At 54.8% G+C, this 24,270-nt stretch overlaps 2 protein-coding genes across 5 annotated transcripts in view; one reads left to right on the plus strand and one right to left on the minus strand.

Moving 5' to 3' along the window:
- LOC138651100 (protein-arginine deiminase type-1-like) overlaps positions 1 to 4,939 on the plus strand; it is a 49,972-nt gene extending 45,033 nt beyond the window's left edge. For both annotated transcript variants that reach the window (XM_069741092.1, XM_069741093.1), the window contains exons 12-16: positions 2,119 to 2,260; positions 2,359 to 2,452; positions 2,535 to 2,611; positions 3,131 to 3,262; positions 4,090 to 4,939. In XM_069741092.1, the coding sequence (XP_069597193.1) occupies positions 2,119 to 2,260; positions 2,359 to 2,452; positions 2,535 to 2,611; positions 3,131 to 3,262; positions 4,090 to 4,323 (679 nt within the window). In that variant the 3' untranslated portion in view covers positions 4,324 to 4,939. The remainder of the gene's footprint in view (positions 1 to 2,118; positions 2,261 to 2,358; positions 2,453 to 2,534; positions 2,612 to 3,130; positions 3,263 to 4,089) is intronic.
- A 278-nt stretch (positions 4,940 to 5,217) lies between these two features.
- RCC2 (regulator of chromosome condensation 2) lies at positions 5,218 to 23,752 on the minus strand. 3 transcript variants are annotated; one of them, XM_069741096.1, is made up of 13 exons: positions 23,567 to 23,752; positions 11,389 to 11,663; positions 10,998 to 11,091; positions 10,735 to 10,878; positions 9,958 to 10,089; positions 9,781 to 9,869; positions 9,592 to 9,706; positions 9,332 to 9,498; positions 9,022 to 9,202; positions 8,844 to 8,949; positions 8,505 to 8,577; positions 7,769 to 7,846; positions 5,218 to 6,251 (listed from the first exon to the last, which is right to left on the minus strand). In XM_069741096.1, exons 2-13 carry the CDS (start codon positions 11,644 to 11,646, stop codon positions 6,147 to 6,149), a joined length of 1,542 nt encoding a protein of 513 aa, XP_069597197.1. In that variant the 5' UTR covers positions 11,647 to 11,663; positions 23,567 to 23,752; the 3' UTR covers positions 5,218 to 6,146. The 3 variants fall into 3 exon arrangements, with proteins under 3 accessions (XP_069597197.1, XP_069597196.1, XP_069597195.1); XM_069741095.1 differs by lacking the exon at positions 23,567 to 23,752 and adding an exon at positions 23,395 to 23,510; XM_069741094.1 differs by lacking the exon at positions 23,567 to 23,752 and adding an exon at positions 23,353 to 23,477.
- Between the last annotated feature and the right edge of the window lie 518 nt (positions 23,753 to 24,270).

The following is a 24,270-nucleotide window of genomic DNA, read 5'->3' on the forward strand; positions in this document are numbered from 1 at the left end:
CGTGTGATACTGACTGCTGAGCCGTGTATCTAATCCTCTCCTGTGTGATACTGACTGCTGAGCCGTGTATCTAATCCTCTCCTGTGTGATACTGACTGCTGAGCCGTGTATCTAATCCTCTCATGTGTGATACCGACTGCTGAGCCGTGTATCTAATCCTCTCCTGTGTGATACTGCTGAGCCGTGTATCTAATCCTCTCCTGTGTGATACTGACTGCTGAGCCGTGTATCTAATCCTCTCCTGTGTGATACTGACTGCTGAGCCGTGTATCTAATCCTCTCCTGTGTGATACTGCTGAGCCGTGTATCTAATCCTCTCCTGTGTGATACTGACTGCTGAGCCGTGTATCTAATTCTCTCCTGTGTGATACTGACTGCTGAGCCGTGTATCTAATCCTCTCCTGTGTGATACTGTCTGCTGAGCTGTGTATCTAATCATCTCCTGTGTGATACTGTCTGCTGAGCCGTGTATCTAATCCTCTCCTGTGTGATACTGACTGCTGAGCCGTGTATCTAATCCTCTCATGTGTGATACCGACTGGTGAGCCGTGTATCTAATCCTCTCCTGTGTGATACTGACTGCTGAGCCGTGTATCTAATCCTCTCCTGTGTGATACTGTCTGCTGAGCCGTGTATCTAATCCTCTCCTGTGTGATACTGACTGCTGAGCCGTGTATCTAATCCTCTCCTGTGTGATACTGTCTGCTGAGCCGTGTATCTAATCCTCTCCTGTGTGATACTGTCTGCTGAGCCGTGTATCTAATTCTCTCCTGTGTGATACTGACTGCTGAGCCGTGTATCTAATCTTATCCTGTGTGATACTGACTGCTGAGCCGTGTATCTAATCCTATCCTGTGTGATACTGTCTGCTGAGCCGTGTATCTAATCATATCCTGTGTGATACTGTCTGCTGAGCCGTGAATCTAATCCTCTCCTGTGTGATACTGACTGCTGAGCCGTGTATCTAATCCTCTCATGTGTGATACCGACTGCTGAGCCGTGTATCTAATCCTCCTGTGTGATACTGTCTGCTGAGCCGTGTATCTAATCCTCTCCTGTGTGATACTGTCTGCTGAGCCGTGTATCTAATCCTCTCCTGTGTGATACTGTCTGCTGAGCCGTGTATCTAATCCTCTCCTGTGTGATACTGTCTGCTGAGCCGTGTATCTAATCCTCTCCTGTGTGATACTGTCTGCTGAGCCGTGTATCTAATCCTCTCCTGTGTGATACCGACTGCTGAGCCGTGTATCTAATCCTCTCCTGTGTGATACCGACTGCTGAGCCGTGTATCTAATCCTCTCCTGTGTGATACCGACTGCTGAGCCGTGTATCTAATCCTCTCCTGTGTGATACTGTCTGCTGAGCCGTGTATCTAATCCTCTCCTGTGTGATACTGTCTGCTGAGCCGTGTATCTAATCCTCTCCTGTGTGATACTGTCTGCTGAGCCGTGTATCTAATCCTCTCCTGTGTGATACTGTCTGCTGAGCCGTGTATCTAATCCTCTCCTGTGTGATACTGACTGCTGAGCCGTGTATCTAATCCTCTCCTGTGTGATACTGTCTGCCGAGCCGTGTATCTAATCCTTTCCTGTGTGATACTGACTGCCGAGCCGTGTATCTAATCCTCTCCTGTGTGATACTGACTGCCGAGCCGTGTATCTAATCCTCTCCTGTGTGATACTGACTGCTGAGCCGTGTATCTAATTCTCTCCTGTGTGATACTGACTGCTGAGCCGTGTATCTAATCCTATCCTGTGTGATACTGACTGCTGAGCCGTGTATCTAATCCTCTCCTGTGATACTGACTGCTGAGCCGTGTATCTAATCCTCTCCTGTGATACTGACTGCTGAGCCGTGTATCTAATCCTCTCCTGTGATACTGACTGCTGAGCCGTGTATCTAATCCTCTCCTGTGATACTGACTGCTGAGCCGTGTATCTAATCCTCTCCTGTGATACTGACTGCTGAGCCGTGTATCTAATCCTCTCCTGTGATACTGACTGCTGAGCCGTGTATCTAATCCTCTCCTGTGTGATACTGTCTGCTGAGCTGTGTATCTAATCCTCTTCTGTGATACCCATCCTGTCTGCTCCCGGCTTTACTCTCTGTTATCTGCAGGGGTAACATGCGGATGAGCCAGGTGGTGCGCGACTTTCTGGGGGCTCAGCAGGTGCAGCCCCCCGTCTTCCTCTTCTCTACGTGGCTTTATGTCGGACATATTGACGAGTTCATGAGTTTCGTGCCGGCGCCGGACAGGAAGGTAAGCGCTGGCACATGTACGATACCCTCCTGAGGGGGCGCTCACCACCCTGTGTGCAGCCCCCCGCCTCACACGGTGACGCTCCATGTTGTTCTCAGGGGTTCCGGCTGCTCCTGGCGAGTCCCCGCTCCTGTCTGCAGGTCCTTACACAGAAGCAGAAGGAAGGGCACGGGGGTGCCGTCATGTTTGAAGGTGGGTGCAGCCCCCGGGGGTCTGTAGACTCCAACATCAGATGTTGGGACCCCTGGAGTCTGACGATATCTGCTTCTCTCAGGATTGGGGACCACAGAATACACCATAGACGACATCTTGGCAGATGAAACCCTGAAGCAGTCATCAGAGACCTGCCAGGTAACCCGCGGGGACCCCCAGCCACAATCCATGGGGACCCTCATCCACAACCCATAAGCCCCAGCCACAACCCGCAGGGACCCCCAGCCACAATCCATGGGGACCCTCATCCACAACCCGCGGGGACCCCCAGCCACAATCCATGGGGAGCCTCATCCACAACCCATAAGCCCCAGCCACAACCCGAGGGACCCCCAGCCAATCCATGGGGACCCTCATCCACAACCCGCGGGGACCCCCAGCCACAATCCATGGGGACCCTCATCCACAACCCATAGGCCCCAGCCACAACCCGCGGGGACCCCCAGCCACAATCCATGGGGACCCTCATCCACAACCCATAGGCCCCAGCCACAACCCGCGGGGACCCCCAGCCACAATCCATAGGCCCCAGCCACAATCCATGGGGACCCTCATCCACAACCCGCGGGGATTCCCAGCCACAATCCATGGGGACCCTCACCCCAGTCACCCGAGGTTGACGCACAGTTGTCGATTCTTCTGTGTCGTCTCCTCCAGGAAAGTATCGACCTGAACAGGAAGATCATGAAAAAGGAGCTGGGCGTCTCCGAAGACGACATCATAGACATCCCCATGCTCTACAAGTGCGACTCCTCCATGGAGTGCGCCGAGTCCTTCTTCCCCAACATGGTGAGACATCCAGGAGATGCCCCTCTACATACAGGTGCCCCCAAGTATCTGATGCCAGCACTCGGCTCATCAGGTGGTGACTGAGCGTGTGTGTCCTCCAGCACTCTGCTCATCAGGTGAAGGTGACCGAGCGTGTGTGTCCTCCAGCACTCTGCTCATCAGGTGGTGACAGAGCATGTGTGTCCTCCAGCACTCTGCTCATCAGGTGGTGGTGACTGAGCGTGTGTGTCCTCCAGCACTTGGCTCATTAGGTGGTGGTGACTGAGCGCGTGTCCACCAGCACTATGCTCATCAGGTGGAGGTGACTGAGCGTGTGTCCACCAGCACTCGGCTAATCAGGTGGAGGTGACTGAGCGTGTGTGTCCTCCAGCAGTCTGCTCATCAGGTGAAGGTGACCGAGCGTGTTTGTCCTCCGGCACTCGGCTCATCAGGTGGAGGTGACTGAGCGTGTGTCCCCTCTGGCACTTGGCTCATTACATGGAGTTGGTGACTGAGCGTGTGTGTCCTCCTGCACTCTGCTCATCAGGTGGAGGTGACCGAGCGTGTGTGTCCTCCAGCAGTCTGCTCATCAGGTGGAGGTGACTGAGCGTGTGTGTCCTCCAGCACTCTGCTCATCAGGTGAAGGTGACCGAGCATGTGTGTCCTCCAGCAGTCTGCTCATCAGGTGGAGGTGACTGAGAGTGTGTCCTCCAGCACTCGGCTTATCAGGTGGAGGTGACTGAGCATGTGTCCCCACCAGCACTCTGCTCATCAGGTGGTGACTGAGCATGTGTGTCCTCCGGCTCATTAGCTTGTGTGGGAGCGTCTGACCGTTCTCTTCTATCCAGGTGAACATGCTCGTCCTGGGAAAGTATCTGGGAATCCCGAAACCATTTGGCCCCCAAATCTCTGGCTCCTGCTGCCTGGAGGAGAAGGTGCGGTCCTTGCTGGAGCCCCTGGGACTGCGCTGCACCTTCCTTGATGATTTTGCCACATACCATCAATACCTGGGGGAGGTTCACTGCGGCACCAACGTGGTCAGGAAGCCCTTCTCCATCAATTGGTGGGAATGCGACATGTAACGCGGGGTCTTCAGGGTGAACTGTAACAATGGCTGCAGTGAGGGTCCCGACTGTGCAGAGCGTCGCTCCCATAGGACCGGATCCATGAAGTTATTGACCCCGACCAGGACAAGAGGTGCGGACTGAGGAAGAAGCCGGGAGCAAACACTGCCCCAGATAAGGGCCACACGAGGGTCTTGGGGCCGCGGGGGAATCTACATAACCAAAGGGCATTAGATCCAAATATCGGCCTCCCCCAAAGCTCCAGGATCTTCTTGTGATCCTCCACATCTCGGGATCTCCTCAGCCTATAAGCGTCCTCTGGATTCACCTCCCCTCGTGTCCGGCAGCTGCAGAGCTCGCAGGTTGGACCCAGTGGCCCATGACCACAGTTGCCCTTAATAAAGGCCACATCTAATAATTAGGGATCTTCCTTCTCCCTGTGATTAGTCCCTGAAATGTGACATCCCGGACGACGGATTCGGGTTCCCAATGTGAATGTTCATGGCCGCAGTCACACGACAGTATATATGTATACTACGGACGCTGCTTTACTTGCTCGCTCACACCCCCTGCTGGTCATGCTGCACCACTGTCATTTAGAATGTATCAAATAAAGAAACAATGTAACCGACAACTTCCTGATCTGACCTCTGACCTAACTTAACCCTTTCCTCCCATAACATGAAGCTGCTGGACCCAGATCTGCTGCAGAGTAAGAACTTGGGGTCAGTGCGCCATCTTGTGGACACAATGAGTATTACACACTCCAGCTGTACAATACCCAGCTCTCGCTCCTCCCGGACCCCTCACAAGTGCAGGAGCGCAGCTGCGGGGGCCGCCGGGGGTCTCTGTGCTGGATCAGTGAGTGGTTTTCTTTTTGGTTCTTTTCAGTTCAGACTCTTACACAAAGACTTATTTTATATTTTTTTTTATTAAACAATGACCTTGAGAAATATAAAACGCAAAAAAAAAACACGAAAGATACGACATGGAGCCCGCGAGCGTCGCAGTCACAGGGAGGGGTCAAATCAAAGACAAAACTGTACAGGTAACGTTCCGACAGCGCCGGAGGTGGATCATAAGCCGCGGGCAGAACTCGCTACCACCGTCCGCTGCTCGTGGAATGACCGCAACTGTTCGGACGCGGGGAGAACACACGCTGCTTTATTGCCATGTGCGGGAACCCCTAAACTTTTATACAAAGCGGCGGCCGACGGGGAGGAGACATTAACTCTTTCTATACTTTACGGAACGTTTCCCCCCCATTTTATACTTTATATCTAACAAAAAAATCTAAAATAACAATGAGCTTTCTCTGTAACAAGGCTGGTGGAGCGCGGGCCGCACCGCGCGCCAACCACACGCACGTGTAAGTGAAGGCACCAATAGTGCAGCGCTGCTGGATCAGAGCCGCTCACGCTGCCAGGAACACTCGTATCATCACAAGGCACCGATCATCGGAAACTCGCGAGGAGTCCGGAGCGCAGGCCGGCGCCGGAGGGTGAAGCGGAGGAAGGGTAGAGGGCGAGACTGAGGAAGCAGCATATGGCAGAGTAAGGAAGGGACAGTCCGGGCCTGGACTTCTGGCCCTCGCATTGTCCAAGAAACATGGCCGCCATTGAAACAGCAGATAGTCTTTTGGGTTTGTTTGTTTTTTTCCTGGAAAAAGTGGAGGAATGTTTGTGAATGGTTTCCGGTCCCCTGGGGTTGGGTTCAGCTGCCTCACCCCTGTCAGTGCTGGCACCGCCTGCCACAGCGGAGGGCACCGCAGGGGTCACTAGGGGAGGACGAGAGGAGTGGTTGGTCTGTCTCCTCCCAAATCAGGAAGGGGCCGTAAAGTTTCACAGAGTGCGAGGGTTGTACTCCGGGAGCTTCTTCAACTTTTCCTTGTCTTGCTCCGTTTCATCCCGCGCCACAATCAAGGTGTGAGAGTAGCCCATGGCCACCTATAGGGAGAGGAAACAGGCAGGTGGCGTCAGGGAAAGGGAGTGCGGACACGGGCAGGCGGCGTCAGGGGAAGGGAGTGCGGACACGGGCAGGCGGCGTCAGCCAAAAACAAAACAGCAGCATTAAGAGAAGGGAGAGGAAACAGGCAGGCGGCGTCAGGGGGAGGGAGAGGAAACAGGCAGGCAGCATCAGGGGGAGGGAGTGCAGACAGGCAGGCAGCGTCAGGGGAAGGGAGTGCGGACAAGGGCAGGCGGCGTCAGGGGAAGGGAGAGGAAACAGGCAGGCGGCATCAGGGGGAGGGAGTGCAGACAGGCAGGCAGCGTCAGGGGAAGGGAGTGCGGACACGGGCAGGCGGCGTCAGGGGGAGGGAGTGCGGACACGGGCAGGGAGTGCGGACACGGGCAGGCGGCGTCAGGGGAAGGGAGTGCGGACACGGGCAGGCGGCGTCAGGGGAAGGGAGTGCGGACACGGGCAGGCGGCGTCAGGGGAAGGGAGTGCGGACACGGGCAGGCGGCGTCAGGGGAAGGGAGTGCGGACACGGGCAGGCGGCGTCAGGGGAAGGGAGTGCGGACACGGGCAGGCGGCGTCAGGGGAAGGGAGTGCGGACACGGGCAGGCGGCGTCAGGGGAAGGGAGTGCGGACACGGGCAGGCGGCGTCAGGGGAAGGGAGTGCGGACACGGGCAGGCGGCGTCAGGGGAAGGGAGTGCGGACACGGGCAGGCGGCGTCAGGGGAAGGGAGTGCGGACACGGGCAGGCGGCGTCGGGAAGGGAGTGCGGAAACGGGCAGGCGGCGTCAGGGGAAGGGAGTGCGGACAGGCAGGTGGCATCAGGGGAACGGAGAGGAAACAGGCAGGTGGCGTCAGGGGAAGGAAACAGGCAGGCGGCGTCAGGGGAAGGGGGAGGAAACAGGCAGGAGGCGTCAGGGGAAGGGGGAGGAAACAGGCAGGCGGCGTCAGGGGAAGGGGGAGGAAACAGGCAGGCGGCGTCAGGGGAACGGAGAGGAAACAGGCAGGCGGCGTCAGGGGAAGGGGGAGGAAACAGGCAGGCGGCATCAGGGGAACGGAGAGGAAACAGGCAGGCGGCGTCAGGGGAACAGAGAGGAAACAGGCAGGTGGCGTCAGGGGAACGGAGAGGAAACAGGCAGGCGGCGTCAGGGGAACGGAGAGGAAACAGGCAGGCGGCGTCAGTGGAAGGGAGAAAGGAAAGTGGCAACAAGAGAGGGGAGAGAAAAAAAAACATAAAAACAAAACAAAAAAAAAAAAACGGGCAGGTGGCATCAAGTAAGAAGAAACACGCAGGAGTTAGTGAAATGAGGTGGTGTCAAGGGCAGGGAGAGGAAACAGGCAAGCGGTGTCAGCCAAAAACGAAACAGAAGCATTAAGAGAGGGGACAGAAAACAAGCAGGCGGCATCAGGGGAAAATAAGTGGCCAACATTCAGATGGGTAAGATTATGAAAGGAAAATGGGCGCACCCCAAATTTGGGGTCACAGCAGCACTGGGCGAGACTGACTTACCTGCTCAGAGTAGATGCCGTCAAGCGTCTTCACCTCCTGAGCGGTGGTCGAGGACTTGGCCTTGTTGTCACCATAACCCTGTAGAGAACAGACGTTAGAAAGAGGCCAGGACGCAGCCCTGATGGTGGCAGCGGTTTGGGAGGCTGAATAAGGGGGCAGAGAAGAAAACCTCAATGATACGAGGTGCCGGGGAGACAACCGATCACATCACCAGATGTGAGATAAGTCAGGTCCTATACACTCAACCTACAGAGCCACGTCGTCTCACTGCTGCCCCCTATAGGACCGATGTGAGTACAGAGGGCGGCGTGTGGTGCTATCCTTGTCTGCACCAGGCAGAGGGCAGCACAGATCAAGGTGGTCAGCATCTGACTGCACAGGGAATAACAAGTGTAAGACCATGCAACCGCAACATAGTGACTGCAGCTCTGGAGGTGACTGGATGATAAGACAATGTAACAGCAGAATAGTGACTGCAGCTCTGGAGGTGAATGGAGCATAAGACACGATGTAACAGCAGAATAGTGAGTGCAGCTCTGAGGATAATATGTGATATAACAGCAGAATAGTGAGTGCAGCTCTGGAGGTGACTGGAGGATAAGACAATATAACAGCAGAATAGTGAGTGCAGCACTGGAGGATAAGATGTGATATAACAGCAGAATAGTGACCGCAGCTCTGGAGGATAAGATAATATGTGAATTTACAGTTAATGGCACGAGGACGACGGACTCACCAGCTCCCCAAAGGTGGGCGAGGGTCCCCAGCTTATGGTGCTCTCCTCGGCTGCCACAATAACACTGCTTTTGCTACAGAAACAAAGACGAGAGCAGAATTAGTCCACAGGTCAGATGACTATATAATGAGCAGCGTACGGAGGGCGGCCGCCATATAGCGACGTCTCGTTACACTGGCCGGTCATAGCTTTGATCACCACATATCTCTGCAGCGGATGACGACGGTCAATGGGGCATACTGGGACTAGTAGTTTTGGGATCATTATGACTGGAGGTGAACTGTGTTACATCGCGGCGGAGCCCCCTCCATGGATCTCAGCGACCACTCGGGAACTCACCCACAGGCCAAACTCCGAACTTTCCAGCCGCATAGATCCTGAACACTTTTGGGGTACATGGTGGAATCCCGGGATGTGTTTGTTGCTCCCCAGAAGAACAGACCACCTAGAAATCACATTCTGGTCAGAAACCGCAGGTAAGCGTCCCGTCCCTCCTGCACCTCCGTGCGGCACTCACCCATCTCGCTGACGGCAAAAGAGGAGGTGGATCCGGCGTAGATCTGGGAGGCTCCGCGTCCGGGGAAATCAAACAGTTTCACGAGTCGCGGGACCATCTCGTCTTTTTGCTCAGTGTGCCCCAGCCGCCCGTACCCGCCGAACCCCCAGGTGAAAACACGTTTCTGAGAGTCCAGCACCAGCTGTAAATGCAAAATAATGTCGAGGAGCCCAAAATAAAACGTACAAAACTTCACACTGCTTGAGGGTTAATAGCGCAGGTCCCTCTGCTGCGGCTCGGGGCAGAGCACAATTCACAGCTGGCGTCTCACCGTGTGGTTGATGCCGCAGGCGATGTCTCTCACAACCACATTGGTCACCGGAAGAACCTGTCCGTCCTTCGTCTTTTCAATAAAAATGGCGATCCGGCGCGGGATCAGCTCGCAGTCGTACTCGATCCGATGCGCCCGTGCTATGTACTTGCCGTCTGAGTTGTGGCCTGTTTGGGGATAAATGGAGAAGATTTCCATTGTCAGATATGACCCCACTAGGAGCGGACGATGAGGGGAGCAGCTCAATACCGGCGACTTACCCAGCTGTCCGTACTCGGGGCTTCCAAAAGAATACAGGTTCCCTTTGCAGTCCATGATCATGCTGAACTCCGCTCCGCACGCCACCTTGGTGATTGGCTGCCCGTTATACAGGATCTGGGAAGGAAGCACGCACCGAGCGTTACACCACGCCACAGGCAGACGGGAGTCACCTGGAGCCGGGGACTCACCTGAGCCGGGCTCGACACGGCGTCCGTCTTATTACCCAGGCCGAGCTGACCCATCTTGTTTTCTCCGAACGCATAGACAGATCCGTTCTCTGCAGAGAGCACGATATGCCGATTACATGTGCACACCCCGCATTCTGTGCAGTCACCCTTCCAACCTGCCGATCCCGTGTCACGTACCTGTGAGCGCCAGCGTGTGATTCCTGCCACAGGAGGCGTACACAAACACTTCATCCTTCACGCTCTCGATGGGTTTGGGGGCGTCCACCCTCTTGATGTCTCCGTGCCCCAGCTGACCCTTCTCGTTTCGCCCTGCGATGAAACAATACTATATAGAAGCAGGACATATCCAGATCAGCGTTCATCAGGCAACTCTGCTCGCGTCACAACCCCATCGTTCTGGACCCTGCTTCCTTTCAGTTACCAGCATGTTCCTAAGAGTACACTGTGGGACTCGGGGGTCTGAGACCCCCTAAACCGACTGCCTAAATAACTGTTCAGAAACTGCTCGGCTCCAGCATGAGGACGCACACAGCGGAGTATGGGCTAAATACTAAGTCTTCGGGTCTGTGTGCTGCTCTGAGCACGCCTTTATTGGTGGGGGCCTCACACAGAAAGGAAGCCAAACAGAGACCTGTGATGTCTTAGAAGGGGGTAAAAGGGTCTTTATGTAGAGGCAGCCCCCTTTTCCTCCCAGAAGTGGCTGGTGTGCAGGAACTGAGGGGGCAGAGGATGCACAAGAAGTCAGGGACCGCCATAAGCCATGCTCCGCACCTGCACCAAATATGGCGCTATTCTACATGATTGTGTGGGTAAATATAAGAGCCAACCAGATGGAGTGATGTACACGTGGCCGTAGACATCTTCTGTGTCAGGTGTGCGCCATCCCCCCCTTCATGTTACTGGACCGGGCGGGCAGGAGACGGACCCCAGGTGCAGTGTGACCGTGGTACTCACCCCAGCTCCATATCTTCCCCTCTGTGGTGATGAGTATACTGTGAGCAGAGCAGGGCCCAGAGGCCACAGTCCGGACCTGCACGCCCGTCAGGCAGCCGTATCGGTGAGGTCCCCACAGGTTCTGGCCCAAGTTCCGATAAGCAGCTAAAGGACACAAAACACCTGTATGTAAGACGAATGGAAGCGCCCCCTCCTGGTGGAGGCTGCCAAGACCCCTGCGTCTGCCCTCCCTGCATCGGTGATCTGGGGGCTGACTGGCTCACCTTGCAGTTTAGGCACTTCTTTCCGTCCAATCAAATCCCAGTTGGTGGCTCCAAAAATCAGTAATTGACCATTTGCTTTAGAGCCTTCAAGTTTCTGGAGGAAAAAAAAATAGAAATCAGAACACATCTGACTGTGACGCCTCCAGGAGGAAAGGAGAGGACAACCGGCCGCCGCGGGACCACCACAGACAGGACGGCCCACTGTGGTCCATCATCAGCACTGGGGCGGCAGAGGGCAATCTCCAGCAAGGCACAAAACTGGACCTAATCCGTCCATTACTGAGGATTATAACTACTCAGAGGCCGTAATAGCGCAGACAAAACACATGACTCAGGTTCCCCCAACCGAGCCCCCGTCAGATGAAGACGCCCCCGTAACATTAATCCTTACGATCTTCTCCTTGGTGTGCTCGGGCTCGTTGACTACGACGGCCGCTGTTGCAGGAGATTTGCTGCCGCCCTTTCCACCGGCTCCGCGTTTGCTGTTCGGCCCCTGGAATCCATCAGAGCCCGGGCTTCCGTCCAGGTCGTCGTCATCGCTGCTGAACTCGTCCCGGTCTCTCTTCCTGCCTGCCGGCTTCTTCCTGCCCCCGGGACGGGCAGCACCATTCCCAGGTCCGGCTCCATCGGTCACCTTCTTCCTTGGCATGATGAACGAGGGGTTCACTGTAGGGAGCAAGAGACATAGGGTGAGAAATCCAGAAAACTCCACTGTACACAACAGAGAGCCCCAAAAACCACCCAACCTCGACGTAGACAACCAGCACGCCCCAAAAACCACCCAACCTCAACGTAGACAACCAGCACGCCCCAAAGACCACCCAACCTCGACGTAGACAACCAGCACACCACAAAATACATCAGACCTTGTCATACGCAATCAGCACACTCCAAAGAATCACCTGAACTCGCCGTACAACCAGAAAGCCACCAAAATCAACGAACTTACCCGAATACAACCAGCACGCCACCAAAATCACCGAACTTAGCCGTATACAACTAGAAAGCCACAAAAATCACCGAACTTAGCCGTATACAACCAGCACGCCACCAAAATCACCGAACTTAGCCGTATACAACTAGAAAGCCACAAAAATCACCGAACTTAGCCGTATACAACCAGCACGCCACCAAAATCACCGAACTTAGCCGTATACAACTAGAAAGCCACAAAAATCAACAAACTTAGCCGTATACAACCAGCACGCCACCAAAATCACCGAACTTAGCCGTATACAACCAGAAAGCCACAAAAATCAACAAACTTAGCCGTATACAACCAGCACGCCACCAAAATCACCGAACTTAGCCGTATACAACCAGAAAGCCACAAAAATCACCGAACTTAGCCGTATACAACCACCACGCCACCAAAATCACCGAACTTAGCCGTATACAACCAGAAAGCCACAAAAATCACCGAACTTACCCGTATACAACTAGAAAGCCACAAAAATTACCCGACCTCACTGTATACAGCCAGAGAGCTCCAAGGAATCACCGACCTCACTGTATACAGCCAGAGAGCTCCAAGGAATCACCCGAGCTCCCTGTATACAGCCAGAGAATCCCCCGACCTCACTGTATACAGCCAGAGAGCTCCAAGGAATCCCCCGACCTCACTGTATACAACCAGAGAGCTCCAAGCAATCACCCGACCTCACTGTATACAGCCAGAGAGCTCCAAGGAATCCCCCGACCTCACTGTATACAACCAGAGAGCTCCAAGCAATCACCCGACCTCACTGTATACAGCCAGAGAACTCCAAGGAATCACCGACCTCACTGTATACAACCAGAGAACTCCAAGGAATCACCCGAGCTCCCTGTATACAGCCAGAGAGCTCCAAGGAATCCCCCGACCTCACTGTATACAGCCAGAGAGCTCCAAGGAATCACTGACCTCACTGTATACAGCCAGAGAGCTCCAAGGAATCCCCCGACCTCACTGTATACAACCAGAGAACTCCAAGGAATCACCCGAGCTCCCTGTATACAGCCAGAGAATCCCCCGACCTCACTGTATACAGCCAGAGAACCCACGACCTCACTGTATACAACCAGAGAGCTCCAAGGAATCACCCGAGCTCCCTGTATACAGCCAGAGAATCCCCCGACCTCACTGTATACAGCCAGAGAACCCCCGACCTTACTGTATACAACCAGAGAGCTCCAAGGAATCACCCGAGCTCCCTGTATACAGCCAGAGAATCCCCCGACCTCACTGTATACAGCCAGAGAACCCCCGACCTCACTGTATACAACCAGAGAGCTCCAAGGAATCACCCGAGCTCCCTGTATACAGCCAGAGAATCCCCCGACCTCACTGTATACAGCCAGAGAGCTCCAAGGAATCACCGACCTCACTGTATACAGCCAGAGAGCTCCAAGGAATCACCGACCTCACTGTATACAGCCAGAGAGCTCCAAGGAATCCCCCGACCTCACTGTATACAGCCAGAGAATCCCCCGACCTCACTGTATACAGCCAGAGAACCCCCGACCTTACTGTATACAACCAGAGAGCTCCAAGGAATCACCCGAGCTCCCTGTATACAGCCAGAGAATCCCCCGACCTCACTGTATACAGCCAGAGAATCCCCCGACCTCACTGTATACAGCCAGAGAGCTCCAAGGAATCACCGACCTCACTGTATACAGCCAGAGAGCTCCAAGGAATCACCGACCTCACTGTATACAGCCAGAGAGCTCCAAGGAATCACCGACCTCACTGTATACAGCCAGAGAGCTCCAAGGAATCACCCGACCTCACTGTATACAGCCAGAGAGCTCCAAGGAATCACCTGACCTCACTGTATACAGCCAGAGAGCTCCAAGGAATCACCCGACCTCACTGTATACAGCCAGAGAGCTCCAAGGAATCACCTGACCTCACTGTATACAACCAGAGAGCTCCAAGGAATCACCCGACCTCACTGTATACAGCCAGAGAGCTCCAAGGAATCCCCCGACCTCATTGTATACAGCCAGAGAGCTCCAAGGAATCACCCGACCTCACTGTATACAGCCAGAGAATCCCCCGACCTCACTGTATACAGCCAGAGAGCTCCAAGGAATCACCGACCTCACTGTATACAGCCAGAGAATCCCCCGACCTCACTGTATACAGCCAGAGAGCTCCAAGGAATCCCCCGACCTCACTGTATACAACCAGAGAGCTCCAAGGAATCCCCCGACCTCACTGTATACAGCCAGAGAGCTCCAAGGAATCCCCCGACCTCACTGTATACAGCCAGAGAATCCCCCGACCTCACTGTATACAGCCAGAGAGCTCCAAGGAATCACCGACCTCACTGTATACAGCCAGAGAGCTCCAAGGAATCACCCGACCTCACTGTATACAGCCAGAGAGCTCCAAGGAATCACCGACCTCACTGTATACAGCCAGAGAGCTCCAAGGAATCACCCGACCTCACTGTATACAACCAGAGAGCTCCAAGGAATCCCCCGACCTCACTGTATACAGCCAGAGAGCTCCAAGGAATCACCCGACCTCACTGTATACAGCCAGAGAGCTCCAAGGAATCACCGACCTCACTGTATACAGCCAGAGAGCTCCAAGGAATCCACCGACCTCACTGTATACAGCCAGAGAGCTCCAAGGAATCCCCCGACCTCACTGTATACAGCCAGAGAGCTCCAAGGAATCACCCGACCTCACTGTATACAACCAGAGAGCTCCAAGGAATCACCGACCTCACTGTATACAGCCAGAGAGCTCCAAGGAATCACCCGAGCTCCCTGTATACAGCCAGAGAATCCCCCGACCTCACTGTATACAGCCAGAGAGCTCCAAGGAATCACCCGAGCTCCCTGTATACAGCCAGAGAGCTCCAAGGAATCACCTGACCTCACTGTATACAACCAGATAATCCCCCGACCTCACTGTATACAGCCAGAGAGCTCCAAGGAATCGTCGACCTCACTGTATACAGCCAGAGAGCTCCAAGGAATCCCCCGACATCACTGTATACAGCCAGAGAGCTCCAAGGAATCCCCCGACCTCACTGTATACAGCCAGAGAGCTCCAAGGAATCACCCGACCTCACTGTATACAACCAGAGAGCTCCAAGGAATCACCTGACCTCACTGTATACAGCCAGAGAGCTCCAAGGAATCACCTGACCTCACTGTATACAACCAGATAATCCCCCGACCTCACTGTATACAGCCAGAGAGCTCCAAGGAATCACCTGACCTCACTGTATACAACCAGAGAGCTCCAAGGAATCACCGACCTCACTGTATACAACCAGAGAGCTCCAAGGAATCACCCGACCTCACTGTATACAACCAGATAATCCCCCGACCTCACTGTATACAGCCAGAGAGCTCCAAGGAATCACCTGACCTCACTGTATACAACCAGAGAGCTCCAAGGAATCACCCGACCTCACTGTATACAACCAGATAATCCCCCGACCTCACTGTATACAGCCAGAGAGCTCCAAGGAATCACCCGACCTCACTGTATACAGCCAGAGAGCTCCAAGGAATCACCTGACCTCACTGTATACAACCAGAGAGCTCCAAGGAATCACCCGACCTCACTGTATACAACCAGATAATCCCCCGACCTCACTGTATACAGCCAGAGAGCTCCAAGGAATCACCCGACCTCATTGTATACAGCCAGAGAATCCCCCGACCTCACTGTATACAACCAGAGAGCTCCAAGGAATCACCCGAGCTCCCTGTATACAGCCAGAGAATCCCCCGACCTCACTGTATACAGCCAGAGAGCTCCAAGGAATCACCTGACCTCACTGTATACAACCAGAGAGCTCCAAGGAATCCCCCGACCTCACTGCATACAGCCAGAGAATCCCCCGACCTCACTGTATACAGCCAGAGAATCCCCCGACCTCACTGTATACAGCCAGAGAGCTCCAAGGAATCACCGACCTCACTGTATACAGCCAGAGAGCTCCAAGGAATCACCGACCTCACTGTATACAGCCAGAGAGCTCCAAGGAATCACCGACCTCACTGTATACAACCAGAGAGCTCCAAGGAATCACCGACCTCACTGTATACAACCAGAGAGCTCCAAGGAATCACCGACCTCACTGTATACAGCCAGAGAGCTCCAAGGAATCACCGACCTCACTGTATACAGCCAGAGAGCTCCAAGCAATCACCCGACCTCACTGTATACAGCCAGAGAGCTCCAAGGAATCCCCCGACCTCACTGTATACAGCCAGAGAGCTCCAAGGAATCACCGACCTCACTGTATACAGCCAGAGAGCTCCAAGGAATCACCCGACCTCACTATATACAACCAGAGAGCTCCAAGGAATCACCCGACCTCACTGTATACAGCCAGAGAGCTCCAAGGAATCCCCCGACCTCACTGTATACAGCCAGAGAGCTCCAAGGAATACCCCGACCTCACTGTATACAACCAGAGAGCTCCAAGGAATCACCCGACCTCACTGTATACAGCCAGAGAGCTCCAAGGAATCCCCCGACCTCACTGTATACAGCCAGAGAGCTCCAAGGAATCACCGACCTCACTGTATACAGCCAGAGAGCTCCAAGGAATCACCGACCTCACTGTATACAGCCAGAGAGCTCCAAGGAATACCCCGACCTCACTGTATACAGCCAGAGAATCCCCCGACCTCACTGTATACAGCCAGAGAGCTCCAAGGAATCACCGACCTCACTGTATACAGCCAGAGAATCCCCCGACCTCACTGTATACAGCCAGAGAGCTCCAAGGAATCACCCGACCTCACTGTATACAGCCAGAGAATCCCCCCGACCTCACTGTATACAGCCAGAGAGCTCCAAGGAATCACCCGACCTCACTGTATACAGCCAGAGAGCTCCAAGGAATCACCCGACCTCACTGTATACAGCCAGAGAATCCCCCGACCTCACTGTATACAGCAAGAGAGCTCCAAGGAATCACCCGACCTCACTGTATACAGCCAGAGAGCTCCAAGGAATCACCCGACCTCACTGTATACAGCCAGAGAGCTCCAAGGAATCCCCCGACCTCACTGTATACAACCAGAGAGCTCCAAGGAATCACCGACCTCACTGTATACAGCCAGAGAATCCCCCGACCTCACTGTATACAGCCAGAGAGCTCCAAGGAATCACCGACCTCACTGTATACAGCCAGAGAGCTCCAAGGAATCACCGACCTCACTGTATACAGCCAGAGAATCCCCCGACCTCACTATATACAACCAGAGAGCTCCAAGGAATCACCGACCTCACTGTATACAACCAGAGAGCGCCAAGGAATCACCGACCTCACTGTATACAACCAGAGAGCTCCAAGGAATCACCGACCTCACTGTATACAGCCAGAGAGCTCCAAGGAATCACCGACCTCACTGTATACAGCCAGAGAATCCCCCGACCTCACTGTATACAGCCAGAGAGCTCCAAGGAATCACCCGACCTCACTGTATACAGCCAGAGAGCTCCAAGGAATCACCCGACCTCACTGTATACAGCCAGAGAGCTCCAAGGAATCACCGACCTGTATACAACCAGAGAGCTCCAAGGAATCACCCGACCTCACTGTATACAGCCAGAGAGCTCCAAGGAATCACCCGACCTCACTGTATACAACCAGCACGCCACAGAAATCACCGAACTTAGCCGTATACAACCAGAAAGCCACCAAAATCACCCGACCTCACTGTATACAGCCAGAGAGCTCCAAGGAATCACCGACCTCACTGTATACAGCCAGAGAGCTCCAAGGAATCACCGACCTCACTGTATACAGCCAGAGAGCTCCAAGGAATCACCGACCTCACTGTATACAGCCAGAGAGCTCCAAGGAATCCCCCGACATCACTGTATACAGCCAGAGAGCTCCAAGGAATCCCCCGACCTCACTGTATACAGCCAGAGAGCTCCAAGGAATCACCCGACCTCACTGTATACAGCCAGAGAGCTCCAAGGAATCACCCGACCTCACTGTATACAGCCAGATAATCCCCCGACCTCACTGTATACAGCCAGAGATCCCCCGACCTCACTGTATACAGCCAGAGAGCTCCAAGGAATCCCCCGACCTCACTGTATACAGCCAGAGAGCTCCAAGGATTCCCCCGACCTCACTGTATACAGCCAGAGAGCTCCAAGGAATCACCGACCTCACTGTATACAACCAGAGAGCTCCAAGGAATCACCCGACCTCACTGTATACAGCCAGAGAATCCCCCGACCTCACTGTATACAGCCAGAGAGCTCCAAGGAATCACCAACCTCACTGTATACAGCCAGAGAGCTCCAAGGAATCACCGACCTCACTGTATACAACCAGAGAGCTCCAAGGAATCACCCGACCTCACTGTATACAGCCAGAGAGCTCCAAGGAATCGTCGACCTCACTGTATACAGCCAGAGAGCTCCAAGGAATCCCCCGACCTCACTGTATACAACCAGAGAGCTCCAAGGAATCACCCGACCTCACTGTATATAGCCAGAGAGCTCCAAGGAATCACCGACCTCACTGTATACAGCCAGAGAATCCCCCGACCTCACTGTATACAGCCAGAGAACCCCCGACCTCACTGTATACAACCAGAGAGCTCCAAGGAATCACCGACCTCACTGCATACAGCCAGAGAATCCCCCGACCTCACTGTATACAGCTAGAGAGCTCCAAGGAATCACCCGACCTCACTGTATACAGCCAGAGAGCTCCAAGTAATCACCCGACCTCACTGTATACAGCCAGAGAGCTCCAAGGAATCACCCGACCTCACTGTATACAGCCAGAGAATCCCCCGACCTCACTGTATACAACCAGAGAGCTCCAAGGAATCACTCGACCTCACTGTATATAGCCAGAGAGCTCCAAGGAATCACCGACCTCACTGTGTACAACCAGAGAGCTCCAAGGAATCACCGACCTCACTGTATACAGCCAGAGAATCCCCCGACCTCACTGTATACAGCCAGAGAGCTCCAAGGAATCACCGACCTCACTGTATACAGCCAGAGAATCCCCCGACCTCACTGTATACAGCCAGAGAGCTCCAAGGAATCACCGACCTCACTGTATACAGCCAGAGAGCTCCAAGGAATCACCGACCTCACTGTATACAGCCAGAGGGCTCCAAGGAATCCCCCGACATCACTGTATACAGCCAGAGAACTCCAAGGAATCACCGACCTCACTGTATACAGCCAGAGAGCTCCAAGGAATCCCCCGACCTCACTGTATACAACCAGAGAGCTCCAAGGAATCCCCCGACCTCACTGTATACAGCCAGAGAACCCCCGACCTCACTGTATACAGCCAGAGAGCTCCAAGGAATCACCTGACCTCACTGTATACAACCAGAGAGCTCCAAGGAATCCCCCGACCTCACTGTATACAGCCAGAGAGCTCCAAGGAATCACCTGACCTCACTGTATACAACCAGAGAGCTCCAAGGAATCCCCCGACCTCACTGTATACAGCCAGAGAGCTCCAAGGAATCACCTGACCTCACTGTATACAACCAGAGAGCTCCAAGGAATCCCCCGACCTCACTGTATACAGCCAGAGAGCTCCAAGGAATCACCCGACCTCACTGTATATAGCCAGAGAGCTCCAAGGAATCACCGACCTCACTGTATACAACCAGAGAGCTCCAAGGAATCACCCGACCTCACTGTATATAGCCAGAGAGCTCCAAGGAATCACCGACCTCACTGTATACAACCAGAGAGCTCCAAGGAATCACCGACCTCACTGTATACAGCCAGAGAGCTCCAAGGAATCACCGACCTCACTGTATACAACCAGAGAGCTCCAAGGAATCACCGACCTCACTGTATACAGCCAGAGAATCCCCCGACCTCACTGTATACAGCCAGAGAATCCCCCGACCTCACTGTATACAGCCAGAGAGCTCCAAGGAATCACCGACCTCACTGTATACAGCCAGAGAGCTCCAAGGAATCACCCGACCTCACTGTATATAGCCAGAGAGCTCCAAAGAATCACCCGACCTCACTGTATATAGCCAGAGAGCTCCAAGGAATCACCGACCTCACTGTATACAACCAGAGAGCTCCAAGGAATCACCGACCTCACTGTATACAGCCAGAGAGCTCCAAGGAATCCCCCGACCTCACTGTATACAGCCAGAGAGCTCCAAGGAATCCCCCGACCTCACTGTATACAACCAGAGAATCCCCCGGCCTCACTGTATACAGCCAGAGAATCCCCCGACCTCCCTGTATACAGCCAGAGAGCTCCAAGGAATCACCGACCTCACTGTATACAGCCAGAGAGCTCCAAGGAATCACCGACCTCACTGTATACAGCCAGAGAGCTCCAAGGAATCCCCCGACATCACTGTATATAGCCAGAGAGCTCCAAGGAATCCCCCGACCTCACTGTATACAGCCAGAGAGCTCCAAGGAATCCCCCGACCTCACTGTATACAGCCAGAGAGCTCCAAGGAATCCCCCGACCTCACTGTATACAGCCAGAGAGCTCCAAGGAATCACCCGACCTCACTGTATACAGCCAGAGAGCTCCAAAGAATCACCCGACCTCACTGTATACAGCCAGAGAATCCCCCGACCTCACTGTATACAGCCAGAGATCCCCCGACCTCACTGTATACAGCCAGAGAGCTCCAAGGAATCCCCCGACCTCACTGTATACAGCCAGAGAGCTCCAAGGATTCCCCCGACCTCACTGTATACAGCCAGAGAGCTCCAAGGAATCCCCCGACCTCACTGTATACAGCCAGAGAGCTCCAAGGAATCCCCCGACCTCACTGTATACAGCCAGAGAGCTCCAAGGAATCACCCGACCTCACTGTATACAGCCAGAGAGCTCCAAGGAATCACCCGACCTCACTGTATACAGCCAGAGAGCTCCAAGGAATCACCCGACCTCACTGTATACAGCCAGAGAGCTCCAAGGAATCACCGACCTCACTGTATACAGCCAGAGAGCTCCAAGGAATCACTGACCTCACTGTATACAGCCAGAGAGCTCCAAGGAATCACCGACCTCACTGTATACAGCCAGAGGGCTCCAAGGAATCCCCCGACATCACTGTATACAGCCAGAGAGCTCCAAGGAATCACCCGACCTCACTGGATACAGCCAGAGAGCTCCAAGGAATCACCGACCTCACTGTATACAGCCAGAGAGCTCCAAGGAATCACCCGACCTCACTGTATACAGCCAGAGAGCTCCAAGGAATCACCCGACCTCACTGTATACAACCAGAGAGCTCCAAGGAATCCCCCGACCTCACTGTATACAGCCAGAGAGCTCCAAGGAATCACCGACCTCACTGTATACAGCCAGAGAGCTCCAAGGAATCACCGACCTCACTGTATACAGCCAGAGAATCCCCCGACCTCACTGTATACAGCCAGAGAGCTCCAAGGAATCACCGACCTCACTGTATACAACCAGAGAGCTCCAAGGAATCCACCGACCTCACTGTATACAGCCAGAGAGCTCCAAGGAATCACCGACCTCACTGTATACAACCAGAGAGCTCCAAGGAATCCCCCGACCTCACTGTATACAACCAGAGAGCTCCAAGGAATCACCCGACCTCACTGTATACAGCCAGAGAGCTCCAAGGAATCACCAACCTCACTGTATACAACCAGAGAGCTCCAAGGAATCACCGACCTCACTGTATACAGCCAGAGAGCTCCAAGGAATCACCCGACCTCACTGTATACAGCCAGAGAGCTCTAAGGAATCACCCGACCTCACTGTATACAGCCAGAGAGCTCCAAGGAATCACCCGACCTCACTGTATACAGCCAGAGAGCTCCAAGGAATCCACCGACCTCACTGTATACAGCCAGAGAGCTCCAAGGAATCACCGACCTCACTGTATACTGCCAGAGAGCTCCAAGGAATCCCCCGACCTCACTGTATACAACCAGAGAGCTCCAAGGAATCACCGACCTCACTGTATACAGCCAGAGAGCTCCAAGGAATCACCCGACCTCACTGTATACAGCCAGAGAGCTCCAAGGAATCACCGACCTCACTGTATACAACCAGAGAGCTCCAAGGAATCACCCGACCTCACTGTATACAGCCAGAGAGCTCCAAGGAATCCACCGACCTCACTGTATACAGCCAGAGAGCTCCAAGGAATCCACCGACCTCACTGTATACAGCCAGAGAGCTCCAAGGAATCCACCGACCTCACTGTATACAGCCAGAGAGCTCCAAGGAATCACCGACCTCACTGTATACAGCCAGAGAATCCCCCGACCTCACTGTATACAGCCAGAGAGCTCCAAGGAATCACCGACCTCACTGTATACAGCCAGAGAATCCCCCGACCTCACTGTATACAACCAGAGAGCTCCAAGGAATCCCCCGACCTCACTGTATACAGCCAGAGAGCTCCAAGGAATCCCCCGACCTCACTGTATACAACCAGAGAGCTCCAAGGAATCCCCCGACCTCACTGTATACAGCCAGAGAGCTCCAAGGAATCCCCCGACCTCACTGTATACAGCCAGAGAGCTCCAAGGAATCACCGACCTGTATACAACCAGAGAGCTCCAAGGAATCCCCCGACCTCACTGTATACAGCCAGAGAACCCCCGACCTCACTGTATACAGCCAGAGAATCCCCCGACCTCACTGTATACAGCCAGAGAATCCCCCGACCTCACTGTATACAGCCAGAGAATCCCCCGACCTCACCGTATACAGCCAGAGAACCCCCGACCTCACCGTATACAGCCAGAGAACCCCCGACCTCACTGTATACAGCCAGAGAACCCCCGACCTCACCGTATACAGCCAGAGAACCCCCGACCTCACCGTATACAGCCAGAGAACCCCCGACCTCACCGTATACAGCCAGAGAACCCCCGACCTCACTGTATATAGCCATGTCGCCCCCAATAATAACCTCTTCTTCCCACCACTACACAGCACTGCTCCTCTGTGACCCCCAATACTGAGCTGCGCCCCCCAGACCCCTCATTATAGGAGCATTAAGACCATCGAAAAACGGGGACATCCGATGTGAGGGGACCCCGAAATCCACAGGGTGACCCCAAATAACCAGCTCAGCCGGGGCCGGACCCCAAAGATTTACTACCCCCAGTAGTTACCCCGGCCAGCCCCCGGTATTACCGCCCCTCCCCGGTATTACCGCCCCTCCCCGGTATTACCCCGGCCAGCCCCCGGTATTACCGCCCCTCCCCTGTATTACCCCGGCCAGCCCCCGGTATTACCGCCCCTCCCCGGTATTACCCCGGCCAGCCCCCGGTATTACCGCCCCTCCCCGGTATTACCCCGGCCAGCCCCCGGTATTACCGCCCCTCCCCGGTATTACCCCGGCCAGCCCCCGGTATTACTGCCCCCGCTAGCACAGTCCCGTCCCCGGTGAGGCCCCTCACGTGCGCTCGCGGTGTCGTCGGTCCGGGGAGAGCGCGGCCCTTTGTCCGGAGCCGCCGGTGACTGCTGTGAACAATGGGCTGTGTGTCTGCGCTCCGGCACCACGTGGTTCCGCCCCCACGTCCCCTCCCCCCAGCCACACAGAGCCCCGGGGACCGAGGGGACGGCGCTCACCTGACTCAGCACCGGCCGCACGTCACACCGATAGTCCGTCTGTCCCGACTGCGGAAATTCCAGTCACGACACGATCGCCCGGCACAACACCAAACACAGGCACATGGGGGAGCAACGAGACGAGCTCGGCTAGAGCGGCCCTGACTGCCATAGCGCCCACTGGGGGCGGGAGGAGCGCACTGCGACGCGGAGCAGCGGCAGAACCTCACAGCGACCCCTACAGGCGGGAGGAGCGCGGTCACCTGATCCCTGAGGGCGGGAGGAGCGAGGTCACGTGACCCGGCCTCACTCACAGACACTGACGGAATCTTCCCGCCTAAACCTCACATTCCCTCACAGCAACTACCAGAGCAGCAGGGTAGACACCGCCTCACCCCCTCTACACCGCCTCTACACCGTCTCACCCCCTCTGTACCGCCTCACCCCCTCTGTACCGCCTCACCCCCTCTACACCGCCTCACCCCCTCTACACCGCCTCACCCCCTCTACACCGCCTCACCCCCTCTACACCGCCTCACCCCCTCTGTACCGCCTCTACACCGCCTCACCGCCTCTACACCGCCTCACCCCCTCTACACCGCCTCACCCCCTCTGTACCGCCTCACCCCCTCTGTACCGCCTCACCCCCTCTACACCGCCTCTACACCGCCTCACCCCCTCTACACCGCCTCACCGCCTCTACACCGCCTCACCGCCTCTACACC

Source organism: Ranitomeya imitator, chromosome 10 (assembly GCF_032444005.1).
Source record: "Ranitomeya imitator isolate aRanImi1 chromosome 10, aRanImi1.pri, whole genome shotgun sequence".
In the NCBI taxonomy this organism is placed as follows: domain Eukaryota; kingdom Metazoa; phylum Chordata; class Amphibia; order Anura; family Dendrobatidae; genus Ranitomeya; species Ranitomeya imitator.